The sequence below is a fragment of the Condylostylus longicornis genome, unplaced genomic scaffold, assembly GCF_029603195.1.
Source record: "Condylostylus longicornis isolate FDR11 unplaced genomic scaffold, ASM2960319v2 ptg000001l, whole genome shotgun sequence".
NCBI classification, from domain to species: domain Eukaryota; kingdom Metazoa; phylum Arthropoda; class Insecta; order Diptera; family Dolichopodidae; genus Condylostylus; species Condylostylus longicornis.
The window spans coordinates 2742441-2761654 of record NW_026577970.1 but is presented as its reverse complement, the minus strand read 5'-3'; the positions used below and the strand labels follow the sequence as shown (position 1 = coordinate 2761654).

The following is a 19214-nucleotide window of genomic DNA, read 5'->3' as shown; positions in this document are numbered from 1 at the left end:
GGTATACATAGACTGTATTTAAAAGCAGAATTTTCACTTGTTGAAGGGAAAAGTGCTACAATACAAACCATTGGTTTGACCCAACTTTATTTTTTTATTTTTCATTCGTTTTGAATTTATACACAAAACCAAATTTAATTCGATTCGAATAAATATCGAAGAAAGCAAAAAACGGTAAACAAAAGAATACTAAAATTATCATTTGAGATCCAAAATATTTAATTGATACATAAATGATTTGCGTTTCAAATATTTTTTACCATTAAGGAATTTTTATTAGTAAAGTGTATAAAAAAGACAAAAAATGATTGAACCTGAATGAAAAATTTAATAACATTAAATTACATAACTTAAATATTACGACTTTTAATTGTTAAAAAAAATTATGATTTCATATTGTCTTTGTTTAGTTTTTTTCATTAATTTTATTTTAAGTTTGACTAATCGCTAGTTTAACCTATTTATTGAAGTTTTGTACTTTAATATTTTGGTATATCTGTGAAGGTTCCGGGATGATACCACTTGCATTTAGAAATTTTAAATAACTTAAGATTTTAATTTTATACCAACATTTTAAATCTTAATACTAATCTTAATACTATTAAATCATTTTCCTGGTCGACACATTTTGGGGTAATGCAGTTATTCGTTAACTGCAATTACTTATTTGAATGTATTAATGAGTTGGGTAAAAAACTATTATTAAAATTCGTTATGATGTATCTGGAATTTTAGGAACTTTTATTAAATTTCTATACCAATTGAGAATGTATTTTAAACTATAACTGTTAAACTTGTAAGTAAATGAAAGTCATGACAATACAATTTTTATAAAATTTTGTGACAAAGGTTCTGTTCATAAATTCGATAATAATTAATAAAATTATTCCTGCATAAGTACATAAACGAAATGTGAAATTATTGTGATTCAAACTAATTAAAGTTAATGAAGATAATTTTTTAACGTTTGTTAAATTATTATGTGGTGAAAGAATTGCGATATTCACTTGTGCAGAAAAATTAACACAAATAAAATACTTTTTCTGTATATGTATTCCTGCTATGAGGTAAGTACGTTGTGTTAGGCTTTGCAAAGTTTCAGAGGGAAAGATGAATATATTCACAGTATATCGACTTTTTATACCCGTACGAACGTATGTTCGAAGGGTATACTAAATTTGCCTTACCGTTTGTAACGCTAAGAAATAACGGTGTTAGATATAGACTCAAGTGTATGTTTTTAATCAGCGTCAAATTCTGAGTTGATTTAGCTTTGTCTGTCCGTCCGTCCGTCCGTCCGTCCGTCCGTCCGTCCGTCCGTCCGTCCCAACGATAACTCAAAAACTAATTGAGCTAAGTTCACCAAATTTTCACAATTGATTTATTGTAGTAAGTGCCAGAATCCTATTTAAATTGGACATGATCGGGGTACCGGTTCGGGTAGCTGCCATACAACTTCAAAATTTATTTGGCTATATCTCAGAAACTATAAAAGTTATGGTATTGAAATTTCACACAAATGAATATATTAGTAGGGCCAATATGCCACATAAAAGTTGTTGAAATTACTTGGCTCCTTCTGGTACCTGCCATACAACTTCAAAAGTTATTTGACTATATCTCAGAAACTATTAAAGCTATGGTATTGAAATTTTACACAAACGAATATATTAGTAGGGCCAATATGCCACATAAAAGTCGTTGAAATTACTTGGCTTCTTCTGGTACCTGCCATACAACTTCAAAAGTTATTTGACTATATCTCAGAAACTATAAAAGCTGTGATATTGAGATTTCACACAAGTGAATATATTAGTAGGGCCGATGTACTTGATAAAATTCGCTAAAATTTCTTGGCTCTTTCTGGTAGCTGCCATACAACATCAATAGTAGTTTGGCACAACCAGTATTTTGAATAACACATAGTACTGAAATTTTGCATAAATTAATATAGTAATACGGCAACTTAAAGTCATAGTCTGCCCCATAGTTAGTTATGGCACATTAGTTATTCGCACATAGGATAACAAATTCGTACGGGTATCACAGAGTTGACAAGGTCAACTCTATTTTTTTTCTCGTTTTTATTATTTTCAAAAATACTTACATTAAAATTAATATTTTTTGGTGTGCACTTGCATCCGTTGTTGAATGATTTTGTGCATTTCATTTTTCAATAAAATTGTTAGTTTTCAATCAAACTACATAAAATCTATTCAATTGATACTTTGTTTTTTTAAATAAATTGCCATATAATATAAGTAATTTATTTTGAACTCCTGGCGGCCGATCATATTCAATGGGTAATTGGTGGTTAATCTATCTGCATCACGCGATGCCCTGTAATAACGTTTTTGGAAATAATATTTATTAGTTTTTAGCACTTTTCCAAAAATTTTTTGAAAAAAAGTTCTTATTAGTTTCACTCTGTCCGTCCGTCCGTCCGTCCGTGGACACTTTTTTTGTTTACAAAACTTCTACACCCTTGAAGATAGAAAGCTGAAATTTTATATGTACATAAATCTTCACTAGAAACTTACTTCCGTAGAACAAAATTTTTACCTATCTCCCCCCTCTAGAAGTTATACCCCCCCAAAACCCTAAAAATGGCCTTTTTTAACTATTTTTTGCAATGAAACCATAAGTATTTTTGAAATTTTGCAAACGCAGAAAGGCAGTGGCTTGCTTCCCCTTGCGCGGTATACTATAGTTCAACTTAAGAAAAACAAAATGGCCGCTCAAATTTACCGTTATTTAAAGTCTTTTTTTTCCAAATTTTTGATATCGTTTTTCTTCTAGACCCCAGCCTATAGAAGCTTGAAATTTTAGGGGCTTTTAGACATTAACAAATAGTTCATTTCGTTCGAAGAAAATTTTTTTCCATATCCACCCCCTCTCAAGTTATCGCCCCTTGAAATTTGAAAAATTTGAATTTTTGACACGCTATATTTCCGAAACCGCAAGCTTTTTCAAATTTCTATAAACGTAAAAAGTTAACGGTAAATTCCATGGCAATAAAAAATATTTTTCTTAACTCACACAATTAAACCTTAAAATCAAGCACTATGTTATCACCCTAAATATATGCAATCCTAGAAATAGTTTTGTATATGAATTAAAATAATTTTAATAGTGTGGTAGGTTTACATAGACTGTGTTTAAAAGAAGAATTTTCACTTGTTGAAGGGAAAAATGCTACAATACAAACCATTAGTTTGACCCAACTTTATTTTTTTATTAATTTTTCAAAATTTCTCACAACAGTTTAGGATGATAAAAACTTTTGGGAGCTTTTTGAATGTTGAAAATTTTGTTTTTGGTTGTTGCTCCTAAAAGTTAAATAATTTCCTAGTTGCTCCTAATAATTTTTTGTTGAATGCTAATTCAAAAAATAAAAATTTTGTATTCCCTTCCTTTAACTAAATTATTAAGTAATTGATTTTTAATTAATTTTTTCAAGAATTTTTCAAACTAAAATTGAAGTTTACATTTTGTTATTCTAAAAAGCTTAACTGATGAGGTACTTTTTAATGAATTTTTACCTTCTTGAATCGAAAATTATCGTATGTAGTAACTGTAAACCTTCGAACACGATGTAGCGAAATTATATTGCAACTTACACTATCATACAATTAAAATTAAATTGCTTTGATTGACACATGGTGTTACTGATGACACAGGGCATACACTTAAAATATCAAACTAAAACTCAAGTATTAATTATACATTGTAGTTCACACTATAGAATTATTTAAACAAGGAAATATGCGTTATTAATATTGATTGTTAAGGCATATATAATGCATATATGTATGTAAAAGTAAATAGCAATAACGTGCGTGTTTAGTTTAAATATTTATTTATACAATAATTAAAGAATTAAAATTTCCTTTTAATGTTAAGATAAGTGTAAAAAAGTATAGTTACGCAATCTACATGTTATATTGTCGCAAAAAAAGAAAAATTACATGCTTTCTCTTTACAGCTGGCCTATAGCGATCTAATTTAAATATAGTGATATATAAATAGTATGTACTTATTCCCTTTAGTGTTCCAATTAATCACGATACCTATAAATTTATTTTTTGCATATACTTTGAAGATTTTAACCTATTAAAATCTAAATAAGTAGAATTGAAAAATGAAGCGACATAACAATAAAGTTGGGTCAAACCAATGGTTTGTATTGTAGCATTTTTCTCTTCAATAAGCACTTTTAAATACAGTCTATGTAAACCTACCACACTATTAAAATTATTTTCATTCACAAACGAAACTATTTCTAGGCTTGCATATATTTAGGATGAAACATTTACGCAGTCTAGGGGAATACCGCGCTAGGGGAATAACTTCTAGCGGGGGGGAGATGGATAAAAATTATGTTCTACAAAAATTAGTTTCTAGTAAAGATCAATGTACATATAAAATTTCAGGTTTCTATCTTCAAAGGTGTAGAAGTTTGTAAACAGACACGGACGGACGAACAGACAGAATGAAACTTATAAGAACTTTTTTTCAAAAAATTTTTTTGAAAAGTTTTAAAAACGACAAAAGCGAAAAGAACCTTATAGCGCCAAAATGTATGACCAGCAAACTAACAACACAAAACTTGCCTTTTTAGCACTTTTCCAAAAATTTTTTGAAAAAAGTGCTTATTAGTTTCACTCTGTCCGTCCGTCCGTCCGTCCGTCCGTCCGTCCGACCGTCCGTCCGTCCGTCCGTCCGTCCGTCCGTCCGTCCGTCCGTCCGTCCGTCCGTCCGTGTGTCTGTTTACAAAACTTCTACATTCTTAAAGATAGAAAGCTGAAATTTAATACGTACATAGATCTTTACTAGAAACTTATTTTCGTAAAACAAAATTTTTACCTATCTCCCCCCCTCTAGAAGTTATACCACCCCAAAGCACTAAAAATTGCCTATTTTAACTATTTGTTGCAATGAAACCATAAGCATTTTTGAAATTTTGCAAACGCAGAAAGGCAGTAGCTTCCTTCCCCCAGCGCAGTATACTATAGCTAAACTTTAGAAAAACAAAATGGCCGTTCAAATTTACCGTTATCTAAAGTCCTTTTTTTCCAAATTTTTGATCTCGTTTTTCTTCTAAACCCCATAATGTAGAACTTTGAAATTTTAGCAGCTTTTAGACATTAATAAATAATTCATTTCGTTAGAAGAAAATTTTTTTCCATCTCCACCCCCTCTCAAGTTATGGCCTCTTGAAATTTGTAAAATTTGCATTTTCGCCGCCTTATATTTCTGAAACCGCAAGCTTTTTCAAATTTCTATAAACGCAAAAAGTTAACGGTAAATTCCATGATATTAAAAAATATAATTATTTTTCTTAACTCATACAATTAAACCTTAAAATCGAGCATTACGTTAACCCCTGCTTATATTAATTTTTGCTTTATTTCAAAGACTGCATAAATCGTTCATCCTAAACATATGCAATCCTAGAAATAGTTTTGTATATGAATGAAAATAATTTTAATAGTGTGATAGGTATACATACTCGTAGACTGTATTTAAAAGCAGAATTTTCACTTGTTGAAGGGAAAAGTGCTACAATACAAACCATTGGTTTGACCCAACTTTATTTTATGTATGTATAGCTATTTTTGGTAGTTTGACAATACTTTTTTTTATATTGTGGAGTAATAATGCATACATATACATACACATGTATAATTAAACTTCCTCCTTCAGAATTTTTTCACCAAAAAGTCAATGAGAAATTATCAATATCTGATATAATGCACTTTAAATTCAAACGTTGTGCATACCAATGTGCTTGTAAACTTATTGCACACTTAAAGCAATCATACTATCGTATACTTAAGAAATTGTGTAGACACATATTATATCCATACATACATATTTTTCATTTGTTTTTGAGTTTTGCCAAAAATTCATTATGTGTGTATATATACTTTATTTGGGTTAGAAATTTAGAAGAAGCAAATATTGATGGGTTTACTGTCATATTTTCGTCATTTTGAAAATTTTAAAAATTTTGTGTAAGTACTTAATTGTTACTATTTCACTTAATTTCACCTTTTCAACTTTAGAGTTATTTTCATATTTTTACTTTATTAAAAAATACTTCAATATTTTTATATTTCCGGTTATTTCATTCTTTGATATTTTCACAATATATTTTTTATACTGTAAGTGAAATCGAAAACAATTCCGGAAGAACTATTTCTAACCTATTTTTTTTTTAATATCTGTATAAAATATGGAAACAGCTGTTATTCTTCATTGATTTTTATTAATAAAAACGTTAGAATTATTCATGAAAATATTAAAAAAGGAAAAAGAAAAAAAATAATACGAGAAAACTACAAAAAATATTTTATACATTTTTATATTCTAAAATCTAAATCAATATGTTGACAAGTTTTCATAAAATCACAACATAAGCTTGTATTTTTATTATAAATTTCCTATTATAGTCATAAATTTATATTAGATTTGGAGAATCTTCTTTTCTGACTGTCGTTCTTTGTTTAACTTTTCATTTTATTTGCAATACAAGTTATTTTTATACGAAAAATAACAGTAAAATAAACAAAGAAATAATTAAACCGGCTTTACAAGCGATAAGTATAAAAATAATTTAGAATTAATTTAAAATTTATTAACTTATAATATTAATTTTACATTATGTATAATATACGTATGTGTACTGTGTATGTTTCAAATAATATGCAATTTATTCGAGAAACGTACGTTATATGTAATCAAGAAATAATAGACCAATAAAAAATTTTTTATAAATGCACAGATTAGGATACATAAGTGTACGGTTCTTCAAATTTTTATATTATATACGATGAAATTGAAATTATCATGACTCTTCATGAAGTTCGGAAGATATACATACTCGTATTATACATCAAAGAGACTTGAAATTTATGCTCATTTAAAAGAAAAAATTTACTGCTTTGTAGATTTCTCATTGACGCAATAACATAGAAATATGCATGTCGTTATTCGTACTTAACGCGTAACCACACATTATACACTATATACATAGTAACTATTTTATTTGCATTAGAAATTATTTCCACAACTTTATTAGTTCGGTTTTATTAAAGTGCTGAATTTAAGAATGACTAGTATGAAAAATAAACTTTTTTCATATTTTAGGGTGAAATATTTTTAAGAGTAACATAATAGCCAAGATTTGTGCAGTTTTCAGATTAGTGTTTAATCACTAGTATTTGTTAAAAAATCATTTGAAGAATAAGAAAGAAAGAAGGGTAATATAAATTTATTTTTATACATGGTTATAGTTGAGAGAAAATTTAAGTATATGTAGTGATTTAGTCACTATAGAAAAGTTTATACATAATTTAACTTTGTATGTAAGTACCTACATATGTATACCAATTTTTTTAATCTTAATCGAACTTAGAAATCTATTGTAGCAAAATAATATACGAAAACTAAAAATGGAAAAAGTAGGAAATTAAAAAATATTTAATTTTACACTTTTACAGTATCCGCTTTTCATCGGAAAAATTATCAAAAATGAATGTACTAAGAATATCCTAAATAGTTTACAATATTTTTTAATATTTTCGGAAACAACAAAATTACAATTCTAGTTTAGTATTGTGTATGTACTTATCTGTAATATGAGGACTGAAACTGTAACAGTAAAAGCGAAATATATTTTAAAATATTTAAATAATTTTTCTTTTCTTTTGTTGTTTATTTTTAACAAGTTTTTTAGTTTTTTTTTGTATTTTGCTCCTTATAAAAAACCTGAAACAAAGCAAAAAAATGAAATGGAATTTTTATACATTTTGAGACCTCGTAACCTTGGTAAAATTGCTAAAATTTTTTTTTTTTGTTTTTTTTTTCATTATTTTCATTAAAAAATAACTTTTCTTTGTTTTTGTATTCGTTTTTGCTTTATTTTTTAATGTTTTGGGAAAACAAAAAATTTTTATAATGGTAGTAGAAACAAAAAATAACAAAAAACAAAATTCAATTATGGTTATCGCTGCGAGTGCACACAAACTTTGAAAAATAAAGTCACACACCGTACATTTCAGGTGTTAAATTTTTTTTCTGTAATTTTATACAATTTTCCGTAATCATTATATTCTAATTTTAGAATAAATAACTTATTTAATAGAATTTTTTTTCTTTAAGAATTCCAAATTAAAGCGATTCGATTAAGGAACAATAAATTTTCTAAAAATTAAGTTTTTGTATGGAGTACATAATGTATGTGTATGTACATTCCTAGAATAAGCATAGGGCTAGTGCGTGATATCATAGACAGTCATATCCCAGTTTCATTGCATCATAGAGTTTTGACTGGGTAGGTGACTCGTTATTTATATTTATATTTATTTTGTTATTTTTATTTATATTTAAATTTATATTGCGTATGTACATATGTATGCGCATAACATAATGTATATTACGTTACTTTCTTTTGATGTTACGATTTGCGTTCTACTCTTGTAAAATATTCAAATGTAATAATATTATTTATAATCTCCTGAAAGCCAAAAAGTTAAAACGATTTAACTGCGCCACTCATACAAGTTTCGCTATATTGCGAAAATTTGATAATGCTTATTAACAAAATTGTTAGCAACATTTTTACATTTACTTAACACAAGCATTTTGCTATTTTATCAGAAAACTGTTTGATATGCAAGGCCTTTAAATTATAAAAAAGAAATTATAACCATGTGCAAAAGTCGACAATAATTTTTTTTTTTAAATATTAAATTAGGTAATAAATTTTTAATAAAGAGTCGTGCATAGGAATTATATTTTTTACATATAAATATGCATATTTTCGAATGTTTTTTTTAAGTATGTATGTGTATGTACATATTGAATTCTACACATTTCTATAGTGTTCGCATTGAAAATTGAAAATTTTAATTGAAATTTACATAAAAGCGAAAAAATTCAATTAGGCTTTTGATTATACTAGTTAAGTTTTTAGAATTAGAATAGAATAACTTTTCTAACTAAGCACTATAAATTCTAAACGACTATTGCACGCACGCTTACTTTACTTTGATTAATAAATTTTGAAAATTTAATTACGCACACAAGAAGGTAAAAGCAAAGGATGTCGATACTTAGTAAGAACACCTAAAAATTTCTAATACTTTTTATACTTAACATTTTAAATTAATTCGTTTGCAAAACTCATTCTACTTCAAACTTAAGTTAAAATACGTGTTTATATGTATATTAACAAATTTAGTTTTATTTATTTTAACTTGTAAATAAAAATTTTTCTCACTAAGGCGTACATATGTGTACGCAAACATACACGTACGTAAATAGATGCTTTAGAATGCAGATACATACATATTCTATTTTACGGATGGAACTACAAAAATGAAGAACCCAAAACAAAAATGTAAATAATTAGCTATTAAATTCTTTAAAAAAGAAATTAAAAAAGGAAAAACTCGAACTTACTCGAATTAAAAATCATGTGAAGAAAGTTTATTACACACAACCTGTGTGTTGTATAAAATTTATTATTTTTTACTAAATAGTCAAACTCCTCTTAATCGAACCTTCAATATAAAAACAAATATACATATTTTGTTCTTGACGCTCTTAAATATTTTAATTTTTAAAGCGTTACTTTTACTTATATGAATTCTAGACATTATTAAGAATTTTATTATTTATTCATAATATTATTTCTAGACATTATAAAGAATAATATAAAATATCAGTGTTTAAACAAATGTAAAATGTACATATGTATATTCCATTCCATTTAAGAAAATACAATTTTTAATGGAGTGAAGAAGGAAAATTCGGAAGTAGCTTCTTATAAATTAAAAAAGTTTTTCATGTACCAAATGCATACAAGTACACAAATTTCAGTTGTCGATCATATCCCAATGATGTGTCGGGGATAGCTGTAATCAAATTCGTTTGGCAAAGCGAATTATATGGTTACATCTTGATAACATTTTATATGAGAATGTTTTCCGGGCGAAACATATTTCTTTATAATTAATAAAAATTAAAGAAGCAATTCTGTATATATGATACACATGTACAAAAGCATTATTTGTGTAAAGGAAATTGATCAATATTTTTAGTTCTACTGATTCTACATATTTTTTTAAATTTAAAATTTAAATTTCAAAAAAATCGGTTCGTAAATTCCATTTGAAACATGCTTAAAAAAAAATTGCAATTTTTAGCGCCGACAGGCTTTTTTTGCTTAAAAATTGAAGGGTGCTGAAAAAAAAATCAAAAGCAAAAATATCATATTCTAAACCGCTTTTAAACCATACCAAGTGAGAGTAACAAAGGATTGCTCAAAAATTTCACCAAAAAAAATAAAAAAATATTTCAATCAGCTTATTTCGAAAATATAAAACATTTAGAATTGTTTTTATAATTTTTACGATTGCAAAATTTCGGAAAATAATTTCAGCTTGGTGGCCTAATAGATATATGTATATGGCATTATTAGAAACTATAAATGGAGCGACAAATTTAGAATACATTTCGCTTATAAGTTTTTTCAACATAACGCTTTAACGGAAAAGATCACGCGACAAATAATATGCGGACATTGTTTGCTTTTAATTTCTTATAAGAAACTTTGTATGTGTAGCACATTATGTATAATATAAATTCATGTATGTAGTACATATATGTACTATATATGTATTTAGGTGTGTGTGTGTGTGTGTGTGTGTGATTAGTGTGTGAATCGTATTATGTGATAAAAAGAATGTAAGTATCAAATAGTTTTGTAGCACAACAAAAAAAGAAGAATGATTGATGTGAACTTTGATTTTTCTTGTGTTCTTTTGTTTGTTGGCAGTTTTTATATAATTTAAAGATTATTTGACAGCTTTTTTCATCTTGTCATTACACTTTTAAAAATTTAATTTGTCATTGTTATAAATTTTATTATTTCCGAATTCGCAAAATTGAAAGCTAAAGGAAAAGCATAAGCACAAAGTAGCATAAAAAAAATTAAAGAAACTTTTATGGAAGTGAAAGTGGAAAGAAAAAAAAAGAAACAATTTATTCAAGAAGAAAGAAAAAGTTCATTAGTTCAAAAATTAAAAAAAAAAAATAATTTCAAAAATTTTTCATTCAAAAATTTCATGGCATAAAAGAAGCTTCTGTGACAAATTAATCGTTACAAATAAAGTGTAAGCAGGTATGTACATATATAATATTGAGGCGTATAAACAAAAAAAAGTGAATATGAAACGATCGTAAAAATTTCAATTCATATTTAATGTATTTGCACATTAATACTATTTCAGATTCAGAAAATCTGCTTTGTATTAATAACCAAAAATCAATTTTCTAAAAATTTTAAAATATTAAATTTAGGGTCTTAAAACAATGAACTCCGCACTTTCATTAGAAGCCGATTTCATTACACCGAATTTTAGCTAATGAATTTTTCAGGGATTTCGCCTATAATAATTATTTCGATTACAATAAAGTCTTCTGGGAGCCGAATTTTTATTTTTCTATAAGTACTTTAACTAAAGGCTTTTTAATTTCTCTGCATAATCTTACACAACACTTTCACCAACCAGAAAAAACAATGCGGCCGGTCATATGATGATCACATCAGAGTTTTTTACACTTCTCATTTGACATTTATATATTATGTATAATCCAATATAGAAATAATGAGAAATGATAAAGAATCATAAAAAATTATTTCATGTAGCTAGCCGTATCTTTAAATACCTACATACATATGTATGTATGTAGTTTTCGAATAATATATCTAGTTATTGAACGACTCTCATCATATACTTATTTATTAATTTAATCAAAAATTCGTGATCATATACATATAGAAAGTAAACTTCTTGATAACAATTTTATTTCACGAATTACACAAAGCATGCATATACAAATAAATGGAAGTAATAAAACAAAAAATAACCCAGAAAAGGTTAAACTTACAGTGGAAAAAGGGAAAAACAAGGTCAAATTTTCACCAGCATATTAAATATTTCTCATTTTGTTTAAATAATATTATTTTGTTCCGTGTTGTACTAATCTAGAATAAAATAACGAAAATATCAAAATTATTATGTTTCATAAATACTCGTAAGAGTTGGGTATTTTTTGTCACTGAACTACTGGATATTGTAGACAATACTTAAAAGTTATTTGAAATCAAAATTATTCAATCATTTAGTAATTCAAGTTTTCCAATCAATCAAATTCAATTATAATTTTTTAAAATTTATCAAAATTTGTTAATTTTGAAAAATAAATCTGTCAATTCAGTTCCATGATCGTTGCCACCTATAAAGTATTTCTCAGCTATATGGCACAATAATGACATTCGACACCTTCTTTTCATAAGTAGGTCAGTGTTAGTCTTCCGTAATATCCTCCGTCGAAAACAGTCGGCGTCAAATATCTACCTATTTAAGTGATTGTGATATATGATAAAAAAGAAAAATTAGTTCTTTTATTGTATAAACGGTAGACGATGAAAATTTTTTTATGCGAATGTGTTTGTTACATTAATCTTTATGAATTCTATATAAAGTGCACAAGTGTATATATGTATGTACATTTTTATATATAATATTTGAGCTGTACTCATATCGCATTAGAATTATAATTAAATATTTATTTAAAAATTTCATTTAAGATATACATACAAATATAACAAGCACTTAGTTAATTAATTTTTTTCATTTTTACATTAGTAAATCCTCATAAAGTACTTAATTAAATTGCCTTTATCATTTTATTATTCATTTGTTATGTGCAAATACTACTCGTTTTCACTATATCATACCATATGCATATATACACACATTCACATATGTATATGTTCAGTTTGTATAAAAACAAACATTATTGAATTAAGTATACACTGAATATACATGTGTATGTGTTAGATATTATAGTAAGTATGACATATTATGTTATACTAAGCTTGTGATATTAGTAACACTACTTTATATTTCTTAAATAAAACGTGCAATTTTTATCTATCATATTTTGCATAAGAGTTTCGCGTTTTTAACGCATTAAAATCCCAATTTAGCCCATTGATGGCTTATGCATTAATGGTTTGTACTGTAGATAATTATTCTGAAAATCTAAAAAACAGTTAAAAATAATAAAACTCGGTTGAAAATTTTTGGGATGGAAAAAATCATGCCACAAAGTAAATATATATAAATAGTGGAAAAGTTTTGAAATTTACTTACATAAATATTTTAAATAATAATTATAATTAGAAAATTTACTAAATTAAATTTATTTAATAGAGCTTCTAGTGCCGAATAAAAATCACTAAAAAACTAATCCTTTGCAGTACGTCGATAAGTTATCTCGATAAAATTTTTAACACCATTTCATCATTTTAGTTTCGATAAAGTCATTTCCTTTCTTATAAATAACTTAAAATTCAAGAGTTAAACTTTGTCTTGTACAAGAATTAGTTAATGAACCTCGCTTTGAATCATTTCGCTTAAAATCTAAAATTTCCCAAATACTTTTTTGTTTTTAATACAAATATGTAACCACAGGTTTAGACAAAATGATGGTTTAATATATACTAAAAAATAAAATGTGAGAAATTCATCGTAGAGAAAAGAATTTTTGATAGGCAGTTCTTCTCGAAATTATCGTTAAGTCAACATTATTAAGAATATTATAAATGAAAACGATTTTGCTGTAGAAAGTTATAATCTATAAAGATTTTCGATAAACGTCTTTCGACATATTGTCTAAATTAGCAAAAGTATTCCAGAATATCATGAAAATGCATTTTAAACACTTGTTTACAATTTTAAGGACGCTAATAAGCTTTTAGTTAACATACCTAAAAAATATGAATTTGGCTCTTAGTAGAGTTTCACTTTGTGACGTCCGAATTAAACGAAAAGTTCGTCGGTAACTTCTGGTAACAACCAAAGCTCAAATATTAAATTTCAAGAATCTCTATACATTCGTTTGGTAGATATGATAAAATATGTTCAATTTCATCAAAATCGGTTCTTTTAAAAAATTGCGAACTTGAGATATGTACACGCGTGCACACACAGACCGACAGTCGGACTCGTTGCTAAAGAAAGTTTATTTACTCTTCGCTACAATGGAAAAGTACGATACCACAGAAAACTCGACATGCAAAATTTGTTGCCATCACATAAGCTCTCTTATTGTATGCAATGCGGTCTATAATTATAATCAATTATAGAAATTATTGGAATTGATATAACACTGAAAATGCAAAATTTATACTTATGGAAATACTTTGATTTTGTACACGTACGAAATTTCACTTTCCTTAAAATTAAATTTTATAAATTTTCTTATAGTTTTTACTACATATGCAAGATCATAACATGCTAATAAGTATAAGCATAATAATTTACTCTTATGTATGTGTACATATAAGTTAATAGCTTATATGAAAGTTAATAAAAATATAAGCAGAATGAAAATTGCAGTACTTATATAGGAAAATTCGAGTTTCCTGGTCTAAAATGAAATTACAAGTCATGTACTGGGAAAAATATGTTTTATTTTGTTTAAGTGTTGATATAGTAATGATTATCAACCATTACCACTTCGAGAATTAGTTTTTGGAGAATTTCAATCGCTAATAGATAACCATATTGGAAACTTCAAAATATTCAGTGTATTCAATTAAAATTTTAATTACATTTATTACTCTTCTAAAAAATTGTGTCTATTTTAAAATTTGATTACATAATTCTCTTTTTTTATATTTTTATAGTTATAATGTATAAATTTTTTTGTTTAATAATTATTTTTTTTCATTATTATTATTTTTTTTTTTCTTATTACAGCCAAATGAATCCGGTTTCGTATTACTTGGTGATTTATCATTAGAAACTTCAACTGATCCAGATGATTCATGGACAATGGGTCCACCATCACCGTGTAACGTTGAATTTGAAAATGCAAATATTATTATTGATGGAAAATCGAGTTTACGTTTTCGTTCAAGAGATGGAAGTGTAAGTACATACTTAATTTATATTTAAGAATAGATTAATAATTTACTTAAGAACCCCACTAAAAATTTAGTTATTACAATACAATTATTATTTGCGGAAAAAAAGGCCATACGAAAGCATGTTGTGTCTAAGATTTTATTCGATTAAAATAATGTCTTTGATATCTTCCGACTATGTAATTGTTTTACAAGTCATTGCGACCCTCAAAAAAAACATCAGATAAAATCAATTATTTCAACTATAACTTGATGATTTTTCGATAAGAACTGAAATTGATATTGATAGTATTTTTGTACACAAATTGAAAAATATTGTTTAACATAACAAGGAAAAAAGCAAAAACATTATTGCTTAAAATCCTAAAATATTCCTAAAAAGTTATTTTTTCTGGGGTTCTTACTGTCGTATTTGAATTGTTTTTTAGAAGCGAATTATAAATTTTTATGGTAAATTTAGAAAAATTTTTTTCTAAATAAAATGTTGTAACGATACCAAAGATTTTGTTCACAAAATTTTATCCACTATTCGAGTTTGGGTTAGAAAAAAATGCACAATAGAGGTACATATATAAAAGCAGCAGTATTTTTGGAGAATTCTCATAAGTTTTTTTTTCAGTTTTGAAAAAAAAAATTTCTTGACATAAAGGGAGTTGCCTTAAAAACTGAGCGTCCCTGATCCCTAGTTAATTCAGCAATACCGAATAATAGTAATAAATATATGTATATGGATTTAGTTGACTAAAAAAATTTTCTTATTACCATTAAATTTATAATTTTACGTATATTTTAGAGAAATCTAAATCTGATAATTTTCATAAAATTTATACTAGCAAAAAGGTTAAATTGAATTAATATTTAATTTAGTTAGAGTGCAATAAGTTAAGCATAACTATTTGTAAGAATATAAATATGGTGCTTAGATTTTTTAATATTATTAGAAAATTAAGAAGCCATGCCAACTCGATTCGATAGAGGGAGGAAGGTATAAAAAAATGCTGCTCCAGAGTAAAATAAAATGCTAATCGACTTCTAAGTTTATTCAATTATTGAACAAATGGTTTTGTTTTTGATTTGGACTTAGTAATATTTCTAAAATTTTATTTTTTTTACTTAGAAAGCGAAAAAAGAGTGAAACGGTTCAAATTTTGTTCTAAAGATAAATAATGTTTGCACTACGAGCTGATTTGAGATTTCTACTTTTAATTTTGTGTAGAAGTTTGTTTTGAACTGACAGACTTATGTACAAATAAAATAAAATGAACAATTCAAACTAAATTACATAAATACATATTGCAAAACAATGATTTTTTTGCTCAATAAATTGCTTAACTTTATTTTTAATTCTGACAATTTTAAATTAATTATTGTTAATGTTAGCTAAAATATAAGTTAGATAAAATATTTTCTTTGCAAATTATAATTTTTTTTTGTATACAATCTCATATAAAAATTGTGAATACTAACTGATATTTTTATTTAATGAAATAGAATCCAACCATTGGTTTGCAAAGTAGCACTTTTCGCTTAAACAAGTAAAAACACTGGTTTTAAAAGTAATAAACATTATTTAAATTATGTACTTTCATTCCTATACTCAAATATGTTAAATTATTGTATATAGATATATAATATAAGCCTTAACATAATAGTCGAATTCGACGGTTAAGTAGGTGAGTTAAAATAAGTAATTATGTATATCTTTGGATGATATGGCATTTTCCGTTAGCTTTTCGCTTTTATAAAAATCTAAGTATAAAGTTGGACAGAGCGAAACTAATAGGCACATTTTTCCAGTTTATTTTTTGAAAGATGGTTAAAAGGATATGATTTTGTTCCATACTTTACTTATGTTTCATGTCTCAAGGTATCTTTTTATTAGTGTTGCCGTAATGTTTGTAATATTCAATATACGTACAATATATGTAAAAGTACCCAGTTATATTGCATTTTTGGCAGGTTTTATAATTATTCCAATGTTATTTTATTGGAATTCATATGTACATATAGGTCTTTATTTGAAACTTATTTCTGTAGAAAAATTTTTTTACCTATATATAATTATTTTTCTTAACTCACGCAATTAGCTCTTAAATTCGATCATTATATTAACGCTTTTATATTTTTTTCGTTTTATTTGATAGTTGTTTTATAAGATTGCATATATTGCTCATTCAAAAGGTATGCAATTTGTGCAAAACATTCGTACATAATATGTGAATGAAAGTAATTTTAATAATGTAGTATGTACATTTTAAAAGTTGTATTTTTTCTTCACTTATTGCAAGGAAAAGGGCTACATTACAAACCATTGGTTTGATCCAAATTAATTTTTTTACCTATTTTGTTCAAATTTCAATTTAATTATTATTTCAATATTAACCTCTAAAAGTAAGGTATTATTGACTTAATTAAAATTTTTCCAAAACAAAAAACCAAAAAAAGAATATACTTGGGAAAGTATCGAATTTATAAATTAAAAAATATTTTTTTATTTTATAGATGTCATAATATTTTGTTGTGGAATAAAATATAACAATTAATTTTCTTTACATATGTATATATCATTCTATATGTTATACATAAAGGTATGTATGTACATATTTTTATAATACTTACATACTTATATACATATACATATGTACGTAAAATATTCATTGTATTCATTTACTTTTCACTATTTATTCTATGTTATGTCTTCAATTAATCCGGAAATTCGATATTATTTTTGAATTATAAATTGAAATTTATTTAAGTGGACACGTTCGATATACATAGGCATATGTACAAACATAAGTATATATTTATTTAGGGATACAAAAGGCCGTTAAATAACATATTAATGATGATTTTGTGTATAAAAATAAAATGGAAAAAGTTGAGGGTTTAAGATTTAGAAATTTATTACGCTCGTATATGATCATTCTTTTTACCGGCCGCATTGCATACAATGGGAGTTTATAAAATAAACTATTTTTAGAGAGATGTCGATCTGTAGTCTTTCGGTTTGTTTTTACACGCATGTATCTCAAATTCAAATAAACTAATTTTAATGGAAATACAAACATATGAGTTTACTTTGGCTATGTATGTCACGAATTAATCAACTTTTGCAATATATTAGTCTTCGGAAACTAAACCGATTTTATACATTTGGTAACCGTTTTTCAAAAAATATTAGCTTGGTTAAATTGAAATTTAAAATAAATTGAACAGAAGTTTCGTCCAAATATATGAGAAACCGTGTAACATTTTGCCAAATTTACATTTTTGTGCATATAAAGAGAAATAATCAACCAATTTGCTTGAAACTAATACTTAAATTTAGTATGTTAAACAATGAACGTGTACATTTTTTGAGAATATCTGGTCTCGAAAACCAAACTTCAATTAGGTTTCGATTTTACATTTTTACTAATTAACATTATTTCTAGAAATTTAATTATTAAGTTCTGTTTGCTACCGAAGATAATTCACGAACTTTCAAGGGAAATCGGGTGGCATAAAGTGAATCTCCTCTAAGAGCCAAAAATACATGTTTCTAGGTATGCCCACTAAGGGTTTTGCTAGTGTTGTTAAAATTTGACGAAAGTGTTTAAAAGACATTTCCATAATCTTGTGTAATCTTGTGCAATTTTCGCTAAACCAGCCAATACACTGTTTTCCGTATTATTAATTGGTCTATACTACATAGTTCAGTATTCCAATTTTTCTTTTCTTTAATTTGAATAAATATGCAGATATCATAATACATTATTTAACTAATGTATTTAACTACTATTCGTATTCAAATATTTATATTTGTCAAAGTTTGTTGTACATATTATGTATTATATCAAAAAATGTCAATTAAAACATTAAAAAACAAAGAAAAATTAAAAAATATTTTCAAGGAAATGCTCTTCCGTCATTCTTTTTTCAATATAAAAAAAAACAGAGCTTGTATGTCTATAATCATGTTATTATAATATTTTTTTTTAATTAGGTAGTTGATGCTAATAAAATAATTTAATTAATTAAATTAATTATGTTTATGTTTAGTTTATGTCATTTAATTAGGTATAATTTTACTATATTTGATATCAGTAATGAAAAAACAATAATTTACTATAAATACTTTTTATTAATTTTGTAAAATGAAAAGTTCAAGGAACATTTATGATTTTCAATAAAAGTTCAGGTGCCAACTACCATATGATTGTAT

General features: G+C 26.0%; 1 protein-coding gene across 5 annotated transcripts in view; it reads left to right on the top strand.

Moving 5' to 3' along the window:
- Positions 1–19214, top strand: part of LOC129619308 (protein PF3D7_1417600-like) — a 102720-nt gene that overhangs the window by 63103 nt on the left and 20403 nt on the right. For all 5 annotated transcript variants that reach the window (XR_008697854.1, XM_055534543.1, XM_055534510.1 and 2 more), the window contains exon 5: positions 14844–15014. Coding sequence is in view for 4 of the 5 variants with exons in the window: in XM_055534543.1 (XP_055390518.1) it covers positions 14844–15014 (171 nt within the window). In the remaining variant the exon portion in view is untranslated. The remainder of the gene's footprint in view (positions 1–14843; positions 15015–19214) is intronic.